Source organism: Amborella trichopoda, chromosome 5, assembly GCF_054954075.1.
Source record: "Amborella trichopoda isolate Santa Cruz 75 chromosome 5, AtrichopodaSantaCruz75HAP2 v2.0, whole genome shotgun sequence".
NCBI lineage: Eukaryota > Viridiplantae > Streptophyta > Magnoliopsida > Amborellales > Amborellaceae > Amborella > Amborella trichopoda.
This window is the reverse complement of record NC_142340.1, coordinates 42403821-42424205: the sequence shown is the minus strand read 5'-3', so window position 1 is coordinate 42424205 and position 20385 is coordinate 42403821. Positions and strand designations below refer to the sequence as shown.

At 35.3% G+C, this 20385-nt stretch overlaps 2 protein-coding genes across 14 annotated transcripts; one reads left to right on the top strand and one right to left on the bottom strand.

The window, feature by feature from the left end:
- The first annotated feature begins 2539 nt into the window (after positions 1–2539).
- LOC18434253 (small acidic-like protein) lies at positions 2540–7310 on the top strand. 12 transcript variants are annotated; one of them, XR_016056353.1, is made up of 10 exons: positions 2540–2649; positions 3788–3849; positions 4052–4094; positions 4495–4577; positions 5465–5503; positions 5745–5793; positions 6021–6084; positions 6270–6312; positions 6413–6460; positions 7055–7310. XR_016056353.1 is itself a non-coding variant. In XM_011625075.3 (10 exons), the coding sequence occupies exons 2-10, from the start codon at positions 3806–3808 to the stop codon at positions 7208–7210; spliced, it is 573 nt and encodes a 190-aa protein (XP_011623377.1). In that variant the 5' UTR covers positions 2540–2649; positions 3788–3805; the 3' UTR covers positions 7211–7310. The 12 variants fall into 12 exon arrangements, 9 of the variants coding, with proteins under 9 accessions (XP_011623377.1, XP_088724129.1, XP_088724128.1 ...); XM_011625075.3 differs by having other exon boundaries at positions 5741–5793; XM_088867999.1 differs by having other exon boundaries at positions 2594–2649; positions 4495–4742; positions 5741–5793.
- Positions 7311–11383: 4073 nt separating this feature from the next.
- PPD5 (PsbP domain protein (Mog1/PsbP/DUF1795-like photosystem II reaction center PsbP family protein)) lies at positions 11384–19329 on the bottom strand. Of its 2 annotated transcripts, none has more exons than XM_011625083.3 (11): positions 19239–19329; positions 18903–19014; positions 17532–17581; positions 17304–17371; positions 17071–17169; positions 16662–16721; positions 16416–16475; positions 13573–13627; positions 13307–13356; positions 11822–11934; positions 11384–11698 (listed from the first exon to the last, which is right to left on the bottom strand). In XM_011625083.3, exons 1-10 carry the CDS (start codon positions 19303–19305, stop codon positions 11836–11838), a joined length of 720 nt encoding a protein of 239 aa, XP_011623385.3. In that variant the 5' UTR covers positions 19306–19329; the 3' UTR covers positions 11384–11698; positions 11822–11835. The 2 variants fall into 2 exon arrangements, with proteins under 2 accessions (XP_011623385.3, XP_088724123.1); XM_088867997.1 differs by having other exon boundaries at positions 11384–11686.
- Between the last annotated feature and the right edge of the window lie 1056 nt (positions 19330–20385).

Genomic DNA, 20385 nt, shown 5'->3' with positions numbered 1-20385 from the left:
TTTTGGGCATCCATAGGTCTCTTCATTGCAGGAGAAAACCTATAAAAGAAATTCAATGAACTAAAATGGGCAAGATACTCTCGCAAGTTTAACAGGTATTTTGGTTAATTTATTTATTTTGACTTACTATATTTTTATAGGTGAATTATTGTTGATCCACATATAAACTTAATTAGATGTGTAAAAAAACTAATAATAATAAAAAAATATGTACTCTCAAGAGTGGGATTTGAGTCTAAAATATAAAATATGTAAACTTTTTAAGGATTTTTCTATCTGGGACGAGTTGGAGCAAAAGAAATAGAAGGCTATTTCTCTTTTTCTTCTTTTTTGGGGATATTAGTGGAGATTTGGGCCCTACCTTTTAGTGAGAATGGAGTCTGAAACTTGATTCATGGGGCTCCGAAGGTGATACTATCAATGCCTCAACTCATTCTCAAGATAATTTCTCATCTTCTCTGTTTTTGTGAGGATATTAGTGGGGATTTGGGCCCTACCTTTTGGTAAGAATAGAGTCGGGGACTTGATTCATGGAGCTTGATAGTAATACTATCAAGGCCTCAACTCATTCTCAAGACTATTTCTCATCTGCAAACAGAAAATATTTTTTACCCCTTAAAACATGAATCCTTTTTTACAAGGAGACGATTCTTCCCTTTCAAATAATAGTTTTTGTATGCCCCCATATCCACTTTTTAAAGAACAATTGTTTCATGCGGGTTGGACCGCATTTCAACGTTTTATGTTCCAAAGGCATAAAACATCCATGTTAATGATGGATGCAAATAATTGGTTAATCTAAAAATAATTGTAACTAACGGTTCAAAAGTTTTTTTAATAAATTATTATTTTTAGTTTTCAAATTATTAATTTTTTTTTTCATATTCATGATTTCTGTATCATTTATTTTTGTTAATTTCTTACATATCAGATTTGTACAAGATGCCATCCTTATACTACAAAAGTAAGGTGCATCTCTAAACTTTGTTTAAAGATGTAGTTTCGTTATCGAAAACTTTATGAGAGCTTCAAAATCTATCTTTATCCCTAGCTTGTAGAAGTCAGCTCAGGACTGCTCGAGCCAGATCAGAACCAACGGGGTACCATTCTGGGTTTAACACCACATCGATTTTCTGCTCTGATCTAATACAAAAAGACCCGGTGACTTAGGCAGTTCAGAACCAATGGATGATCGGTTTTGGGCATCTATTCGATTTAAAATTTCTGGTCCAAAATAACTGTATTTTCACTCTATTTGTACAAAAGCTTCTCTCTCAATCTTATCGGCCGTCTAGCTCTCAATCTCATCGGTCGTTTGGATGGTGGACACATTACCAATCTTTTATATAGAGCTGAGGCTCTAAACAATCAAATTAGAACCCACATCAAAAATTTTACCAGGTTGTTTTGATGCCTAAATATCATTAAATTGATTATCTCGACATCAAGATGTATAGACATGGGAAAAAAATGGATTTCAAGTTTTAGAAATAGTGCATCTTGTAATACATTTACCGTCAATTTTCAAGTTTTTCAATTTTTTATGGATCTGCTCAATCTACACTAATTTTGAAGCTTTAAATTTTATAATTAAAGATGAAAATATATTTTAAGGCTATTACAAATATTTCCAGTATTAAAACCACATTTCTCGACACCTTTTAAAGTGTGCTTTACTTTGATTGTTTAGAGCCTCAACTCTATGTAAACCACACCTTTATTTATTTACATATTATTTTATTGAATTTCAATAGAAAATGTATACAATGAAACCATTTACTTTTGATACAAGGAGGCCACAATTGTCATTTGACTGTCAGATTTAAAAGTAGGTGATTGATGATGACACATCATTCTAGAACATCTAAAATTAAATTTTTCAAATGCTGTGATACGCTTTCATTGGCTATTAGATCTCACATTCATTGGCTGAAAGTGATAGTGAACTCCTTATACCAAAAATAAATGATCTCATAAAATACAACTCTATTTTAAAATTATTGCATCTTTAATAGGCCATTATCCCAACTAATTGGGGTCTAACTACTTCAAAAGAAAAAAACCTATCAAAACATGCAATCGGACACGGGACCCAACGGCTCTGGCTATGGGTCTAAATTTTGGACACGAATACTATTTGGGTCCTTGTCCAGCCGGACCCGACCCATTGTCACCCTAATTTTGAGTTGGAACAATAGAAAAAGGATAACAACGTGGAATAGTTGAAGGGAAAATTGTTTCCTGCGGGTTGGACTGCTTTTCTACAATATGCAGTCTAGAGGTTTAAAACATCCATTTTAAAGATGGATACATGTAGATGGTCATCTAAAAACAAGTGTAATTAACAATCCAAATATTTTTAATAGAATTATTAATTTTAATTTTCAATTCTTTTTTTCATATTCATGATCTCCATGTTAAAGATTATATATTTTCTAAAAATTAAGATAAAATTATATTTCAAATATATATTTATTGCCAAGCCCGCAATTCTACAATATGCGGGCTGGCCGCATAGAAACCATGTCCTAGTTGATAAGCGGGTTGTATTTTTTATAATTTTCCTTATATGAAACACAGTCTTCGAAAAAAAGGATGCCAAAGTTTTACGTTTCAAAAATCATAACCACTGTTTCTTCAGTTTAACAAGTGCGTTCTCTCTCTCTCTCTCTCTCTCTCTCTCTCTCTCTTCTGATTTTTAGATTTTATCTTTTTTGATTTGTTGTTTACCGTGTTTAGGGTTTCAGGGTGTTAGTGTTTTGGGGCTTAATTTTTCTTTTCTTGTTGGAAAGTAGGGTTTAGGGTTTAAGGATTGGAATGATTGGACTTTGGTTTCAAATTATATTTCCAGGATTTGTTTTTTTGTTTTCTAGTCATTGGAAAAGCGGAAACAATGGTTCTAGGTTTCATTTCAGACATTTCGGAGTAATTTTCTGAGCTTCACTCTGTAAAGTTCATTTTTTTCGTGTTGTGAAATTCGAGGTTGGGGGTTTAGGGTTTTAAGATCTTAATTTTGTTTGAAAAAACTATGAAAACGCTAAATTGTTTTGTTTTCAGATGTTGGAATTTATTGTTTTTTGTGATTTCGTTCTTCTTTGGTGCAATGACTACAGTGTATGATTTAAAGCAGACTTTGAATTCTGGTTTAAGGGTATGTTTTTTGGGGTTTAGGGTTTCAAAGACCAAAATATGAGGGGATACTCTAGATTGCATTTGGGATTAGGGATGAGTGTTTGTGAGTTTCATGGGTAGTTATGGAGATTTGTAGCTTGTGGTTTTAAATATGGGATTTAAATTTGTAGTTTCAAGTGAAGCATTAAGGCATTTTTACATTTAATGTTCAGAATCTTGGGTTTTTTTGTAATGGCTTTCCTATCTCTTTTTTTTTTTTTTTTCTTGTGATAACTGGGGCCTTCTCAAATTTCTTTGGTAGAACTTGCTGTAAAATTGCATATTGCTTTCATCCTTAAACAGAGATCAATAGCATGGTGCCTTTTATGTGTTTTGCTTTACCCTTGCTTTCACATTGTTTTATTCAATTTGAATTCACTGACAAAAGATTTATGTTGTTATCATTGTCTTACGATTTGGTATTTCTTTCTTTTTTTTATTAAATACCATCTTATCTATCAATTGGTCCTGAAAAACTTACAACCAATGAAGACTATTGAATTGCGCTTCTTTTGATTTTATATACCAAGTTGTTTGCAACCAAGATGATTTGTTGAGCGAATTATATCCTATGGATAGTCATATCATCTATTATAACACATTGTTAATTCTGCAGCAAGCCAAGAAGGAATTCATGTCCAGTAGTGGTAGAAATGGTCATCCCAAACATGCCAATAAGTACAATACATTTCCATTTTTCTTTGTCATCATCTACTCAACTGGACCTAATTTATAAATAAAAAATAAATCTTGGGGCATTTTACTAATATTATTTCGCATTTTACTAATATTAATATAAAGTCAATAGTTCTCAAAAAAAAAAAAAATCTTGGGGCATATAGATTAATGTGTTTCCTATCAATGTGGTGGTTCTTCTCAGGTATGCTTGGAAGCCCAATGCTGGTCACAAGAAGAATGAGACAGTAAGTACTACTTATGTTTCATTCTGGTTTTGTCGCCCTATTGAGATAAAAAATAATTCATAACTAGTTCATTATGAATAAAAGGGATAAAAATGGATATTTTTTCTATCATATGCTTTAATGGCCTCTGGAGTTTAAACCTTGTTTGCTTGTGATTGGATGGTGCTCCACCATAATTTCATGTTATGAATATCAATTTCAATGTATTTGTAATGGCATGACTTTTGTCCTTTATTCATTCTTCTGTGTTTGTTATAGGGGTCGTAATGCTATATTTGGATACAGTTTTTTTGTGTAAAAATTAGTGCTATAATACTCCTTTTCAGTTTCCAAATTTTGTGCTCATGATAAATTCATTGTCGATCTATTGATTTGCATCCTCTCTTGCTCTCTTGCACAGGAAGTGGGCGGAAAGCTTCGTCCATTCTCTCAGATAACAGGTGTTTGTGGTCGTTGTAAGGATCAAATTGAATGGAAACGCAAGTATGTTCTATTACTTTTACGATAGTATACCCCTATTACAGATCTTTTTGGTCAGACGTTCATGCATAAGAAGTTGAATCTGGATGGGTTGTTCTAATGCTTTTTTGTGTTGTCTATGTGGCTGAATCTTGTCTGTGATGCGCGGCATGTGATCGGCTTCTTTGGGTAATCCATGTCTGCCTATGGCTTCCAGCCAGTCATAACCCTTGATACATTTACAACAAATTCAGCTCTCCCTTTTGAATGGAAATTTGCCCTGATATAATAAATAACAAACAGTTCCAGTATTTACGATATTGTTAGGAATGAGGTTCTTATAAGGTGCCCACTTTACTATGCAAGTAAATCATGGCTTTAAATTTTTCTGGAAGATGTAGTTTCGATGTCGGGAACCTTATGATGGCTTGAAAATCCATGCTCAACGCTAATTATGAAATTTAAAATTTAAAAAATGGTTTAGATCGAGCATATCTATAAACACTTGAAAATCTTGAAAGTAGACATTCCAGATTCCTTGTTACATGATGCATTATTTTAGGATTTAAAATTCTCTTTTCTCTTTATATTCGTACTTCTCGAGGTCGATTGGAAGGTTTTCGAACTTCAGAACACAATTTTCTACTACATTTTTGACACCTTACGTCTATATTATAAGGTTTCGAACTTGTATAAACTTTTTCCTATTGTTAATCGAGATGCTGGGCATATTCATTTCTTTGTTGTGAATAGTTTATGATAATTAAAGTATAGAAACATTAGTTGATTTGACGCTCCACACCCTTGTATTCATCATGGTGCAGTTGCAATAACTGTTCTTTTCTACATTGATGCATTCATTGGAATCAGATTTATCATGTCTTCTCTGATGGTTGTTTCATCTTATTTAGGTATGGAAAATACAAGCCGTTGGTTGAACCAGCTAAATGGTTAGTATAGGATCATGCTTCCTTTCTTTTGGGCTTTCTATCGAAATGTTTAGCTTAATGGTGGCTTCTTAATGTAAAGAAGAGTAATATTCATCTTTTACATCACCATGATTTTTTTTAATTCAATAAATATTTCCTAGTATATTTTGTTTTTTAGCATTTAAGTTTATGCATAGCCTATGCTAGTTATTGCTTGTTAAAAAATTCTCTTACAATTACGCTTTCTTGCATGTTTAGTCAGCGATGCGGGAAACGAGCGGTTCGACAGGCTTATCATAATCTTTGTTCTGGAAAGTTTATCTCCTTACTAAATGTTACTTTTCTGTGTATCTTGCAATTGTTTTCTCAAATTCTTGTTTCTATAGCCACATTGAATAATTTTCTCCTGTTTTGTTGAAAACATAAAATCACAATTTAAAAAAAGGAAAATTGTGTATCTGTTCCTTCTATAAAGCTGAGTTCCTCATGCAATTTTTTGTTTACTCCATGTAACTTTACTCCATGTAACTTTGTGCAGCATGTGCGAAGGATCTTGATGTTTGTGCAAAATGTTCATGCTGTGTCGATCGAATAATTGGAAGGTGGGTTTGAGTTAACATTAGCTTTGTATGCCTTTTTTTTTCTTGTTTTTTTTTTTTCCTGCACTATTGTACCTTTGTCTCCATGCTACACGATGGCTTCATTACTTAGTGCTATTATCTGAGGAACTACGTTGTTGTTATATCATGTGCTACTATTTTAAGAGTATGGACTCTTGTTTTCTCAGAGATATTTCAGAAGTAGAGGCTGAGCGCAAATTACTAGAAGAAGTAATGTCCTTTCTTACTTGACCTCTTTCTTATTTCAATACTTAGTAGCTTTGCATTGTGATGGTTGTAACCTCTTAACTTGTGAAATAAATATTTGCAGTCTATCAAGAATGCTAGGGAAAGGGACAGGAGAACTTTGTTGCGTGCTGTAAGTTGTTCAAAAACTCATTAACAAATGGCTTTTCTTGAAGATAAAATCGTAAAAGTTTTCATTTAAAATAGAATTTGGGGTTGTTGGTCGTTAACTATGAGATTTTCCTAGAGGTTGCTGTGGATGCATGTGCTTTGATCTAAACATAATATCCAAATTTAACTTGGTTCTTAACTTTGTTATGGAGGATGGTAATTTTTGAAGGGTAGTTTCTGTATCATTTTCATTGGCTTATGCCATGCTTCAGTCACAGCTTAACGGAATCTACCATTTGCCCACCATTATACATTTCCTTTGGTTACAAATTGTACCTTGGAATCGAGACGACAAGAACTAGAATTCAAGAACTGTATGAGTTCACATCAGGTCACTACTGCTCTTTTTTCAGTTAAGAGTGCCTAACCAGACTGATCAATGGTCTATTTAAACCAAAACTAGGTTGGAGCTACTGCACAGTCCAGATTTAGTGCTCTCTCACTCGCTATATATATTTGCAGATGTGTGTGTGTGTGTGAAGAAAATGCATACATGTATGTGTGTGTGTGTGATGGGTCTCGCTCTACCTAAAAAAAAGCGTATGTAACATGGCAGATGGGCAATGGAAAAGATGGGGTGAGAGGAAAGAGCTTGAGAAGTGCAGAAACGATGAAAGAAACTACTGGGGAGGCCTCAAACGATGAGCCTGTCGAGCAGGGCAGTGACAAGGATGACGAAACAGAGTTTGCAGAGTTGAGTGATGAGGGTTAAGGACAATTCGGTCATTTCATAGGGTACCGTTGGATTGGGGGCTTTTTGGTAATTTATGGGAATACAGCTGCCTATTGTTATTTATGATTTGTTGTGGTGATTTCTCTGTGGCTTAGGGCTTTTTTAGTGATCCTTTTGCTCCTAGTCAATTTAGGAAATTTGTTTGGTGCGTCCTAGCCGGCACCTATTGCTATGTGGGCTTGGAGATCTTCGTAGTTCCCCAAAATTGGGCCGCATAAATAATAGTCCTCCAAAGAAAAAGTAAAAATCAACTGATCAAATATTTTCTCCAAAAAGGATCATCTCTAGTTTTTAAAGTCTATGTATTTGTATAGAATAATAATCTCCATGTTAAAGATTTATACATTCTTTGAAAATTATGATCAAATTCTATTTCAAAAATAAATTATTAAGGGGCCCGTATTTCTACATGTGTGTCTGTGGACTCATGGAAACTGTCTTTAAAAGTAAGAGGAGCTTTGGATAAAAATAAGTTTACAAGCTTAATGAATTTTGAAACACTCGTTTGGATTTTTTGAAAGGTAAAAAAGTTTATTATGTAACTGAATAATTTTGAATCGATTTGCCCAACCTCTAGAATATCGTCTCTCAATTCTAGACAGAGTTCATCTAACATGAGCTTGAATGATTCAAATTCCTTCATGGAATTATGGGCCATTTGGGACCTTTGGATATGAAATTCTTCTTTTTCATGTTCAACTTTTGATGGCCTAAGGTCGTTTGGATGTATTTTTGGAGATCACATCTTCGAAACCTCTTGTTCAATGCTCTTGTTCATTTTTTTAAAAAAAACTACGAATAAGCAAATGCAAGATTTTGAGAAAATTAGCTTTTTATATTCGGTCATGTGATTCTTCTCCTTTTCTTTCTATTTCATAATAATGATATTATTCCAGAATTATAATATTAAAATTTAATATTTATTATTATTATTATTATTATTTATGAAATATCATCAACGTAATTAATATTAATATTATTATTTTATAATTTACAATCATAATCTAATAATAATAGGGTGCGTTTGTATAGAGCCAATGCTCTAAACAATCAAAATAAGGCATACCGTCAAATAGGGTCGAGATATGTCGATTCAATATTGGAAACCTTTGTGATAACTTTAAAATATATTTTCATTTTTAATTATAAAATTTAAAGCTTCAAAAATAGTATAGTTCAAACATATCTATGAAAATCTTGAAAATTGAAAATCCAATAATGCATTGCAAGAAACACTATTTTCAAAACTTGAATTCATTTCCGTGCATCTTGATGTTGAGATGATCAATTTAAAGATATTTAGGCATCAAAACAACCTCTTCTAGTGAAATTTTTGATGTGGGCTCTAATTTGATTGTTTAGAACTTGGACTCTATATAAATTTTTATCACTTTAATAATAACATATACTATCATTATATTTTATTAACACATTATATTATCATCTTAACACATTAATTTTATATTATATTTATCATCAACAAAGCTTTTTCTCAACTAATTGGATCAGCTATATAAATCTTGATCTATTAAAAAGTTATATCCTCCGTGAGACTATAAATCTTTTTTTTTTTCTCATTATCAACCACATCTTAAGTCTACGTTTTTATGTTTTTTTAGCCTTCCTTTTATAGTCAACAAATGCACTTGAGTCTCCTGCAATGTAATGACTTGCAAGTCAGACAACTTTTTGTCATCCTTGAGATGCTCAGAAGTCTCCACGTCTCTTTAAATCAATTTGGGTAAAACGAAACTCATTGGAGTTATGCTCGAAACTGAGTTGGAATTGGATATGGACCCACAAGTGTGTGGACCTCTATCCATGTGTGCCCGTTTCTGAAGAAAGACAACAGGTCGACTGGGGTGGATATGGACCCAAATCCGACCCGGGACCCAAGGGGTATACCCGATTTAGGTCCGGGTATGGGTCCAAGAGGGGTATACCCGATTTAAGTATGGGCATAGGTTCAAATGTTGGACTGGAACACTTCGCAAGTCCAGGCCTGTAATATTTTTCGAGTTTTAAATTCAGTGGAGATAAGAAACCCCTACTCATTTTTTAAAATCATTAGTGGTTTTTTAATGCGTTAGGTGAGAATAGATACCTAAAACTTAGTTGGGGCACAAGCATTGCTACCACCACGACCCTAACCCCACTCTCGCTATATGCAATATATTTAAAAATAACTAAATATATAGATATTTAGTTTTTGGTTCAGGTCAGGATCCCATACCATACTTTCGGGTTTGGGATCAGGTCTATTGCTCGTATAAAGGCCGCTACTGTCACTAGGGGAGAATTATAAAAGCCACACTCTTAGATATCCCTGCATATCAGATATCACTGTTCTGTATGCCGGTGGCAGTAAATCAATTAGAGGGTGAAGCGGGAATTTCCATCTCGATCTGTGGCCTAGGTTTTTGGGCCAGGCCACTCTTAAAAAACCAGGGTTTAGGATCAAAGTATTGCCCAAGAGCTGGGGATTTTATATTCACCACTATGACCTGCGGGCTGCGCCAGGCCGTGCCAGGGCTATAGCTGGCTTGGACAGAGCAGGAGCCCCTTCAGCTTGGTATATACTTGGGACAAAGCTGGTCTGGTCCAGGCTTGGTCCGTTGACAGCCCTACCGGTGCTAAAGTACATAAGTTCAATTTGGTGGTGATATTCAAGAGAGCACTCTCAGTTGACCAAATAGAGCTAAGAGGTTCCACCCAGCTAGGCCAATCCCAGCTAGGGCAATAACATTGGGTCCCGGTTGACCTCAATCTGGACCCAACCCGATTGGGTCTCAGTTGGACCCTGACTGACACTGAGGATACCATCAATCATCCATTTATTCCATTTTTAGGGGCCAACCACTAATGGCCTTGCATGGTCCATAGGGCTGGCAATGGCTTGCACAGCCTAGCCTGGCCCGGCTTGGTCCTTGAGAAACTCAAGTCTGGGCCATAAACTGTGGCATGAGGGTTGGGTAGGGCGTGGCCACAGCATGATCTGGCCCACAGGCCCAATGCAGTCCACAACAGCCTCATAGGGACCATGGCGGACTATGGCTAAGGTTGCCGTAGCCCAGGCCCGGCCCAGTACAAATGATCCAGTGATTAAATTGGGTTTGGGTAAAACCATAGGCAGTGCATCGCACAAAGCTCTTTATACCATTTTCTCTTCACACATTTTTCTCACCCCACTTTCCTTGGTCAAGACATAAGGCCTTCCTGGTGGTAGGGATAAGGGGTCATCAAACTCAACTTTGATGGCGGCTCTCTTGGCAATCCAGAAAATTGCCAAGGAATAATGTAAATGCCCTATTTAGAAACGTCCCCACTAATTGCTACGATCTTATTCAAGCATGATCGGTGCAGCATCAACCTCTGCGGTGATTGAGGAACAAGCTCTCCTTGAGGGCCTAAAACAATTCGATACCAATTAAGGTCAAGGTCTTCAAGCTGAAAGGGATCCAAAGAACATCATTACTTGAGCAACATGACCATCATCACCATGTCCCGAGAGACCGGAACAAATTTCTTGACCACGTTGTTGAGTTATGCAATCTGTCGCAAGTTTCATTTAAGCATATACATGGCATGAGGCTGATGCAGAAACAAGTGCCATAAATTATGTAGAAGTAGAAAGTACTGGAATGGCTAGAAAAAGAAAGCCTGGGCACAGAAATACAAGTTATTACAACTAGTTCCAAAAATTCTTGTTCTCACTCTAATGATAACTTCTCATTATAATGGCTCTTGCAGCAGAAAGAAAGACCAGGCATTCAAATACCCTATTAGCTAGCCAAATATGGCAGGACTCTCTCTCTCTATCTCCCTCTCAGTGAGTGTATAAAAGTTTCAACTCTGTTTTAGATATGCTGCCTGCATCTGTGTAACATGCTCTCACTCTAGTCTTCTAGCTTGTTGCAAATTATGCAAATCCAATGATGTAAGCACATTAGGAATCCGGCTTGGACTTGAATGGTTAGCAGCTGACATTTAGCAGCACTATATCTCAAGTTTGATTCCTACAGCTGAACTACCACTCCCCTCTACCCCGCTGACAAATATATATATTAAAAAAAAAAAATGAAGAACGGGGATACGAGATATTCATAACATCCACAAACACAGCCGACCTAATGCTAGTTTCTAAGTCACGTATTTGGCTCCTTGTTTCTTGAATATAATGTGGCAAAAAGTGCCCTTAACTTCAAAAGATGACACCATCAACAAGAAGAAGTATAAAACATTCTGGTTCAGAGCATGTCTTTTGGTATATATCCAAGATCGAGGAAGAAACTATTATCCTCGATCCTACAGTTTTTCTCAAAAAACTATTATCCTCCATCCTGAACCTGGATTTTATCATCCAAATCATGACAAATTCACCTCAAACTGAACTTATAGAGCAATTGATACAACAATCACATTTGACCTGGCTCATGTATTGCATGCATTTACACCCTGTCATTGACACTCCAACACAAGAAAAAGAACAAAGTGAGAACTCTTAGCTTTTATAGTGCACTGGGTATGAATCCTATTTTACTCATATGCATGCACACAACACACACACAGAGGGAGAGAGAGAGCATATACTTATCAGGAACGGGTCACCAAAATCTCCATGGATCCTTGTATGGAGGGACATAGTTCTCAGTGGGTGGGAGAAGGCGAAAAGACTCCACTGTCTTCTTTAAGTATGGCCCCATCTGAGTGACACCCAAAACACCAATTATTTAGTCCAAACGAACTAGCTAAATGTCCCATTCAGGCCAATATTTCTGCAAAGCAAACATGCTAACAAAAAATTGCAAATTTAACAACTAGAAATTTCTCTTCTTCTCTTTTCACTTACAACAAAAACAGCCGCACAAGTGCTTGATAGCTTCATTCAAGTCGTCTTGTACACTTATAACACAAATGAACACTTATACTATGCTTCTAGGGGAGCATACTGTCCATCTACTCCTTTAGGCAGAAGACCTACTTGGGAGTGAGTTTTTTGAATCTGAAATATTGGGAACCACTTACCCAAAAGAAATACTGGGATCTACCTAAGACCAAATAGATGATTATTTTCCAAGGAGAAAATTTGAATTTTAAGTTATCTAAAGTAGTCTAACACATAGAACTCACCCTAAAAAATTGGACAATCTATCCAATCTGGAGATATTATTTTTTTCATGTGCATAGAGAGGTCAATTTGAAATATTCACTTTTTGAGGTTAGTCCATGATTTGAAGAGGTTACATCCCCAAATTTTAGGATCCTAAAAATTGCTCCTCAATTGGATTTTACACGAGGGAGTAAATGGATAATATGCTCCTTTGAGAGCATGAAATCTTTCGGCAATAGAAAGTAAACTTTGAAGTACTCTTTTATAGGAATTAGCACATTGAATAGTTCACATTGTGTGTATGTTTTCATCTCAGATCTATAATTTCATGTGCTTAATTATGACCAGTTTTTAATCCAACCCAGTTTTTACTTCAGACTAGATTGGCCAAGGCACCGGACGGAGGTCAGCCCGGACAGTTTACCCGGTCTGATTTGATCATGATGACTATGCTTTATATTATTTGCTTATATTGAGCTTATTTATCGCAAAAAAAAAAAAAAAAAGGAGAAGGTTTGCAATCATTGATAGAGATGTTTGGGTATACAAATATAAGATATATAAAGTTTACTAATATTGTGTCATATGCTGCTAGAGTCATAATGTTAGAGCAATTTCTACCACAACAGATACTGGTTTTTGAGCAATCATGTGAGTAATCATCATATAACATACTCTATATCGGAATTGAACATTGCAGTCATTGATAAAGAGATTGGAGAGGTAAACGATGCTTCAATGAAATTAAAATTTACCATAAACATGCATTTAGACTTGGTTGTATATGGAGAATATGTAAACACCCTTTTTTATTGAAAGCATGAGATGTAATAACAAGAGATTTTGGAAATGGATAGCAATTTATATAAAATTTATGTTGCACGAGATGGTTCATAGTAAATGAGAAATATATAAAAGTAATAAATCAAAAATTGGAGAGTAATAATAAAAAATTGGAAACTTACAACATTCCATTGTTTGCTAAGTGTAGAAGCACTCAAAGAGTACAGATACCCTGCAAATAAAACACCAATAGTACTATTCATTACAAGTTAAGATGGGACAATAGTAAGGTGGAATGTAAAAACAACTGAAGATACATGGCTGTCCATTAAAACATTCAATTCATCGCTCTCTTTGTGTGTGTGTGTGTGTGTGGTGACGTATGTGCGTGTGTGTGCAAAATGAATATGGAATAGAATATTATCAAATCTTTAGTGAAGGATTTTACCATCCCTTTCGGCAGTGGAGGCCAGGTATTGCCTATAAAGGTTTGTGTCCTGAGCCTGCATTAAGAGGCCAAAATACACCAATAAACAAGGATGACAAAAAAGAGCAGCACCAGAAAATACTTCGAACTCTCATATTTTTTGTTATCAGGCAAATACACATCAATATTTTGTGATAAAAAATCGAACTTGGTATTCCTCTGAAAAACTTTGTGCATGCAGCGCAACAATGATTTGGAAAACTTATTCATGTACTGTATGAGTATGCAGAAAAATTTTCAGCATTTTCAAGGGTATACATCTAGAAATCCACCAGGCTTTCAGTTATGAGAAAAATTTCATGAATTAGTTTAGCGAAAAACAATCATGTTATAAAACTTGGCAATATAATAGAAATGATCAAAACTTAGAAGAATATAAAAAGGCTAAGAAAAACGCTAAACAAATGGCAAGAAAGGTTAAATTTAAGGCGTTATGATAATCTTATCATCTTATAGTAAACTAGGAACAAGAAAAGGTGAAAAAGATGTCCTCAAATTGGCAAAAATGAGAGAAAGTGTAGGGATTCAAACCATATTAAATGCATTAAAAGTGAAGATGAAAGGGTCTTTGTAAAGAATGAAGAGGTCAATGAAAGGTGGAGAATTTATTTTCAAAAGTCATTAAATGTCAAATACAATGGGAACATAGCATAAATGAGGGCGGAGGTCATAAATACCATTGGCATAAAAGACGGTGGAGGTCATAGATACAATTGTAGGATAAGAATATCATGAGTGAAAGAAGCTTTGAAGAGGATGAAGATAATAAAGGCTTTAGGATCAGATGGTATTCCTATAGAGGTTTAGAAGTGCATGGGTGAGCTTGACATTGATTGGCTGACCAAGTTGTTCAACAAAAAATGAAGGAAAAGTAATGTTCAACACAGAAAATGCCAAACAAATGAAGGAAAAGTAATGTTGTACCTATTTACGAGAACAAAGGAGACATACATAATTGTGCAAACTATTGAGAGATCAAACTTAGAAGCCACACTATAAAGCTATAGGAGAGAGTAATTGAGCAATAACTAAGACATGAAATGAATGTATCAGAAAACCAATTCAGTTTTATCCCAGGGATGTCAACAATCAAGGCTATTTTCCTATTTAGGCGACTAATGGAGAAGTTTATGGCAAAAGGAAAAGACCTCTACATGGTCTTTATCGATCTAGATAAATTTTATGATAGAGTACCTAGAGATTTGATTTGGTGGGTGTTGGAAAAAGAAAGAGTCTCAAGACACTCCATCGACTTTGTGAGAGATATGTATGAGGGAACGCTAACTAGTGTACGAACAACTAGTGGAGAGACGAGTGAGTTTTCAGTGCAATAGATCTACATCTGGGATCAGCATTGAGCTCATATCTCTTTATCTTAGTTATGGATGACGTAACAAGGAACCTACAAGATGAGGTACCGTAGTGCATGTTGTTCGTGGACAATATAGTTTGAATCGATGAGACCGAAAATGGCATCAACACAAAGTTAGAACTTTGGATGCATGCTCTAGAATCTGAAGGTTTTAAAATTAGTCAGACTAAGATAGCGTATATGGAATGCAAGTTTAGTAATAATAGGAGTAAAGACAAAGAAGTAATTAAGATTGTCGATAAAGAAATACCAAAAAGAGCACACTTTTGATATCTTGAGTCGATAATCCAGGAAAATAGAGAGATTGAGGAAGACGTCACACATAAAATTAGAACTGGGTGGGCGAAGTGGAGATGTGCAACCGAAATTTTATGTGATTGCCGCATACCAATGAAGCTGAAGGGCAAGTTCTATAGAACAACTGTGAGACCAGCTTTACTTTAAAGAGCAGAATGTTAGGCACTCAAGAAACGACATACCCATTGAATGAAGGTAGCTGAGATGAAGATGTTGATATGGATGAATGGAAAGACAAGAAGGGATAGAATTCGAAATGAATACATTCGGGAGAATTTAGGTTTGGCACCAATAAGCAATAAGATGAGAGAAAGTAGACTTAAGTGGGTTGGGCATGTGTGGCACAAACCCAATACAACAAATGTTAGGAGGTGCAAGTTAGTTCAAGTGGAAAGCTCAAAAAGGGCAAGGGATACGCCCAAAAGGACATGCTTGGAAGTAATGAGAAAATATATAGAGACTTATGATCTCACTGAGGGTATGACTCTTAACAAAGTAAAATGGCGGACCAGGAGTAGTGGAACCGATCCCAATTAGTTGGGAAAAGGCTTCGATGATGAGTTTAGTTATATTTAAATAAAATCTATTGTCCTCAAAAGTGTGACAATTCACTCATTTAAGATTGAATATGGAAAGAATTACACAAAAAAAATCAAGAGTTAACCATATTCATTTATTTTTCTATGCCATGACGGTCATAATTTTCCAGACTGCCTAATTAATTAATATTCCAACCTTGTTCAATGTATGAATATAATTAGCAATATTTTAGGGAATTGAGGCATTTTTTATACTCAATAATTTTAGTCAAACAGCTCAACTGAGGTGTGTTTATAGTTATGATGTTGTCAAATCGCTGTGATTCTTCTAAATTTTATGGAATACACATTTTGGTTAATAGATTTATCCACATACATTAAAATATACATGAAGGGGGAGCCTATCTATGTTTACATCTTTGAACAGTGTATTACATGTCATGTTCTGCATGTTCAAAGCTCAAATCCATATATATATTCAACCAAGCATCAAACAACAACATAATGACAGGAATTTTTAACATGAAATCAGCTTTACAAGTCCACAGAAGGTATCTGACTCAGTGATAGACCCATTATGATGATTATAGACTCACAGATTTAGTGGGTGATTTTCGAATAATATATTCGTAATACCAGTAAGGCTCACCATCAACCTGCAAAACCCAACAGATCACACATAGAATACTCAGATTGCAACGACATAATCCGCACAAAAATTGTCATTGGCAGTTCCTCACATTAAAGAAATCATTCAAGGTCTTTATCCAAAACAAAAGAAAAATAATTCATTAGGATGCCAACTAGAAAAGAATAAAGGGACAAGTTTATGTGTTTAGTACATCAGTGCGATGAGCATCAAGAACAGAACTTTCGGCCATCCGTTGACCAGTGGTGATACGCTGCACAATGATTGCTTTGTTAGAGAAACAATTAGCAGTTAATGCATAGTATGAAAATACATGAGATAAGAAGTATACTTCAATCCAATGGACATGGAAGAACTAATGCACACTGACTGGGACCCACCGATGGGGTCATGTCCCATTCAGGTCCACTCTCCCTCCATGACCATCCATTTTGATCGACAGTGATCACATAATGGACAATGGATTTTCCTATGTTCACTGGTTTTAGTATGCTTTCCCATAGTCAGAGCCTGAGGATCAAGGAAAATAACCTTAATTCAAATTAAATAGAAACAAGGGAAAATGATACCGGTTATGTTCTTAAAGGAGCATAGTTTAATACCAAAGAAGATTTGTCGGATAAGAGAGCATCAGCGACATCTTTTGCATTCCATGTATTCTTATCCTTGGATTTTAGGAATCGGGAATTGGGAGGACCAATCTGCATTCAAGAATCAAAAGGAAAAGGAGATTCATAATTGCGCTCTGTCTCTCTCTCTCTCCATCTAACTAACAGTTTAGACAGATAAGATAACAGATTTGGTAATAAAACGGGAATTGATCATTTGGAATTACCGAAACAGATATAACAACATTATCAATCATGTCAACTCGCTCGGACACAATACGCTGGCGAGCATCAGCTGAGAGGAACAGAATTAGTGGTTCAGTTAGTTATGGGGTGAGTCCCCATTTCGTAAGAAAAGAGAAAAAGAGACCAGAATAAATAAATACAAAGATCACTAATACAGCAGAGTTAACTGTCATTTAATAGTTTCAAAATGCAAGCCAGTACCAACTTACGAGATAGTGGTGCAGCTGACGAATAACGCTCTGGCTTTCTAGATTCCACCCTTCAAAATTATAAAAAGCTATAAGTGTTAAGGTGATTGAATAATATAGTATAAGCTTCTGATATATGATGAGCATCCACAAAATTGTGTTTTATTGGAGACCCAAATTCATGGTTTTAAGAAAGTAAATATTGTGAGGCACCATACAATCCTTTATCTGGCGAACACAATATATCTTGGGTAAGCGATAAATATGAAAAGTAATACAGAAACATTTTAAATGAACGGAAAAAATCAAGGCTAGACGTAAACAAGTTAAAGCGATAAAAACTTCATTATGGGATGGTGCTTTTATTTCTCAGTTTCTCATTACGCAAAGGAAATAACAAGGTTCAAAAACCATGGTGACCAAACCTTTAATGTTTTTAATATCTTGACAGAAGTAGAGTTCTGGTTATAATCTCAAAGAAAAAAGTAGAGTTCTGGTTATGGAAAAGAAGATACTAGGACACGGACTCACATTTCAACTATAATAAGATAATGGAAGAATTTATTAAAAACAGTTCTATTAATGGGGTATTTACTGAGGGCAAGTAAATCTTGGTTAGAGAAGTGCCACTTGCACTAAATAACCTCAATACTCAGTTAATGGTTTCATTATAAAAGTCAAAACCACAAACAAGACCAGTTCAAAAGAAGATTTAGTAACCTACGCCAGTAAAGTGGGGAAAAAGTAACTGATGTTTAGAATGGTCTCCCTCAATCAAGATTTTGATCTTTGGGCAAGGGCAACAGTGTCATTGTAAACCCAAAAAGCACAGAGATCACTTCAAAGAAGATTGTTGTAGTAGTTGTGATGGAAGGAGAATAAAAAGAAGCATGATAAACAATTCGAAGGAACAGAGATTGTGTAATTCATCTTCTGTGAGATACTAGTCTTTGCCAACATATTTACAACTTCAACTTTAACCATGTAGAATTCTTGAAAATAAGAAAGAAATTTCTAAACATAGGGACTAAACTACTAAGTAGCAACCATCAGCAATACTGGTAGTTCTGAAAATTAGGTATTACACAATAAGGTCTTAATCAGCATTACCAGTAATAAGTAAGAGACGTTATCCTCACTGACCAGTAGTGAAGAAGTCATCATTATTTCATGAGAACACAATTATATTCATATTTCAGTTTGTTCACTTGGCTTCCCCTTTCTTTTTCTATCAATTGAAAAAAGAAAAGAAATGATCATGTTGGCATCAATTTGAATACTGCAAAAGAATTAAAACTCAAAAACCAATTAGGTTTGATGGAATAAAGTTAGACACAAAACACAAATAATGGAAATTCCATAAAACACTGAGGAAAGTGAGTTTACCATTACCATTTGAATGTAAACTTTTTAGAAGGTAATTGCACTGGATAGAGAAATGAATAAGCATTTATGTCATCAACTTGTAAAGCCATAGCTATCTCATCATCTTTCTCCACAATATCTGCCACAGTTATCATAAGTAGTGAAATACTATTAATTTTCCTTGAAAATCTTCTGCATTAACTAACTCACACCAATTGTAAGGTGAATATGATACATAAAAATCAGGACCCATAGAAAGACAGTTCATTCAGAAGCTTTTCCTTCCTACGATTTTTCAATGCTTTCATTGAGAGGGAGAGAGAGAGAGAGAGAGAGAGAGAGAGAGCAACAAGTTTATTTTACCTGTAGCTGCATTAGAATGAGAGGGATACAGAAGGAATGAAGCCGAACCCAAGAACAAAAAACTCATCAAATCACGGCGATAAACTTTTGATTCAGTCAATTGCAAGCCTTCTGAAACAATGTTACCCACAATGGGGTTTGAAAAATCAGGCTTTTCTTTCAAAACTTTCCATAGTTTCCTTCTGAAGCTCTGGCTTTTGGGTGTACATATGCAACACCTGTGAAAAATACAAGCAGTCCACAAAGTTATTTCCCCCAATTTCCTTTAAAATGGGTTCGATGATTCAAACTTCTATGTTTACACACGAAAGAGCTAAGATTTTTGTGGTCGAGAGCGAGAGCGAGAGAGAGAGAGAGAGAGAGAGAGAGAGAGAGAGAGAGCCAAAAAACTTAAAATAGTTTACAATAAGGATATCAATATTTCATGAACAGAGAACCCGAGTAGGAGAGAAGGAGATAGCCAAAAAACTTAAAATAGTTTACAATAAGGATATCAATTTTTCATGAACAGAGAACCCAAGTAGGAGAGAAGAAGATATCAAATTTTCATGAAGGAAAAACCATAGAGAGAGAGATGGGTACTTAGTGTTTTGCAACTTTGAATGGAGGTGGTTAGAGAGATGCGTGGGGTGAGAGAGTTGAGCTGCTGCCATTAGAGGCAGGGAGCTTATCCACTTTACTCGCAGGCACTCTCTTCTTAAGGTTTTTTGCGCCTGTTTACATTCTTCTTATTACTGCCTCTCTCTCTCCCCCATTTTTCCCCTGTCTTTCTCTCTCCATTTCTCTCTACTCTCTCTCTCATCTCCATTTGTCCCTCTTCTCTCTCTCTCATCTCCATTTGTTACCCTTTGCTTATTTTTGTTTGATGAATACTCGCTCCCCCAAATTTTTCAATAAAAAGATCTTGCTCGTATGTTTGCCAAAACATATTCTACACCGCTTGGAGTAGAATGTTCATTTATAGAACTAGTTTGAAGACCCTATTTTTTTTTTTTTCTTTTTTTTTTTTGGAATGTGACATCTTCAACTCATGGATTAACCTCAATAAAAAAAAAAAACCCTAATTGTACCCACCATGTACTTGAAAATAAAAAAAAATGCCTCAACATTGAATAGAAAGACCATCCAATTTTTAAATGGTGAGACT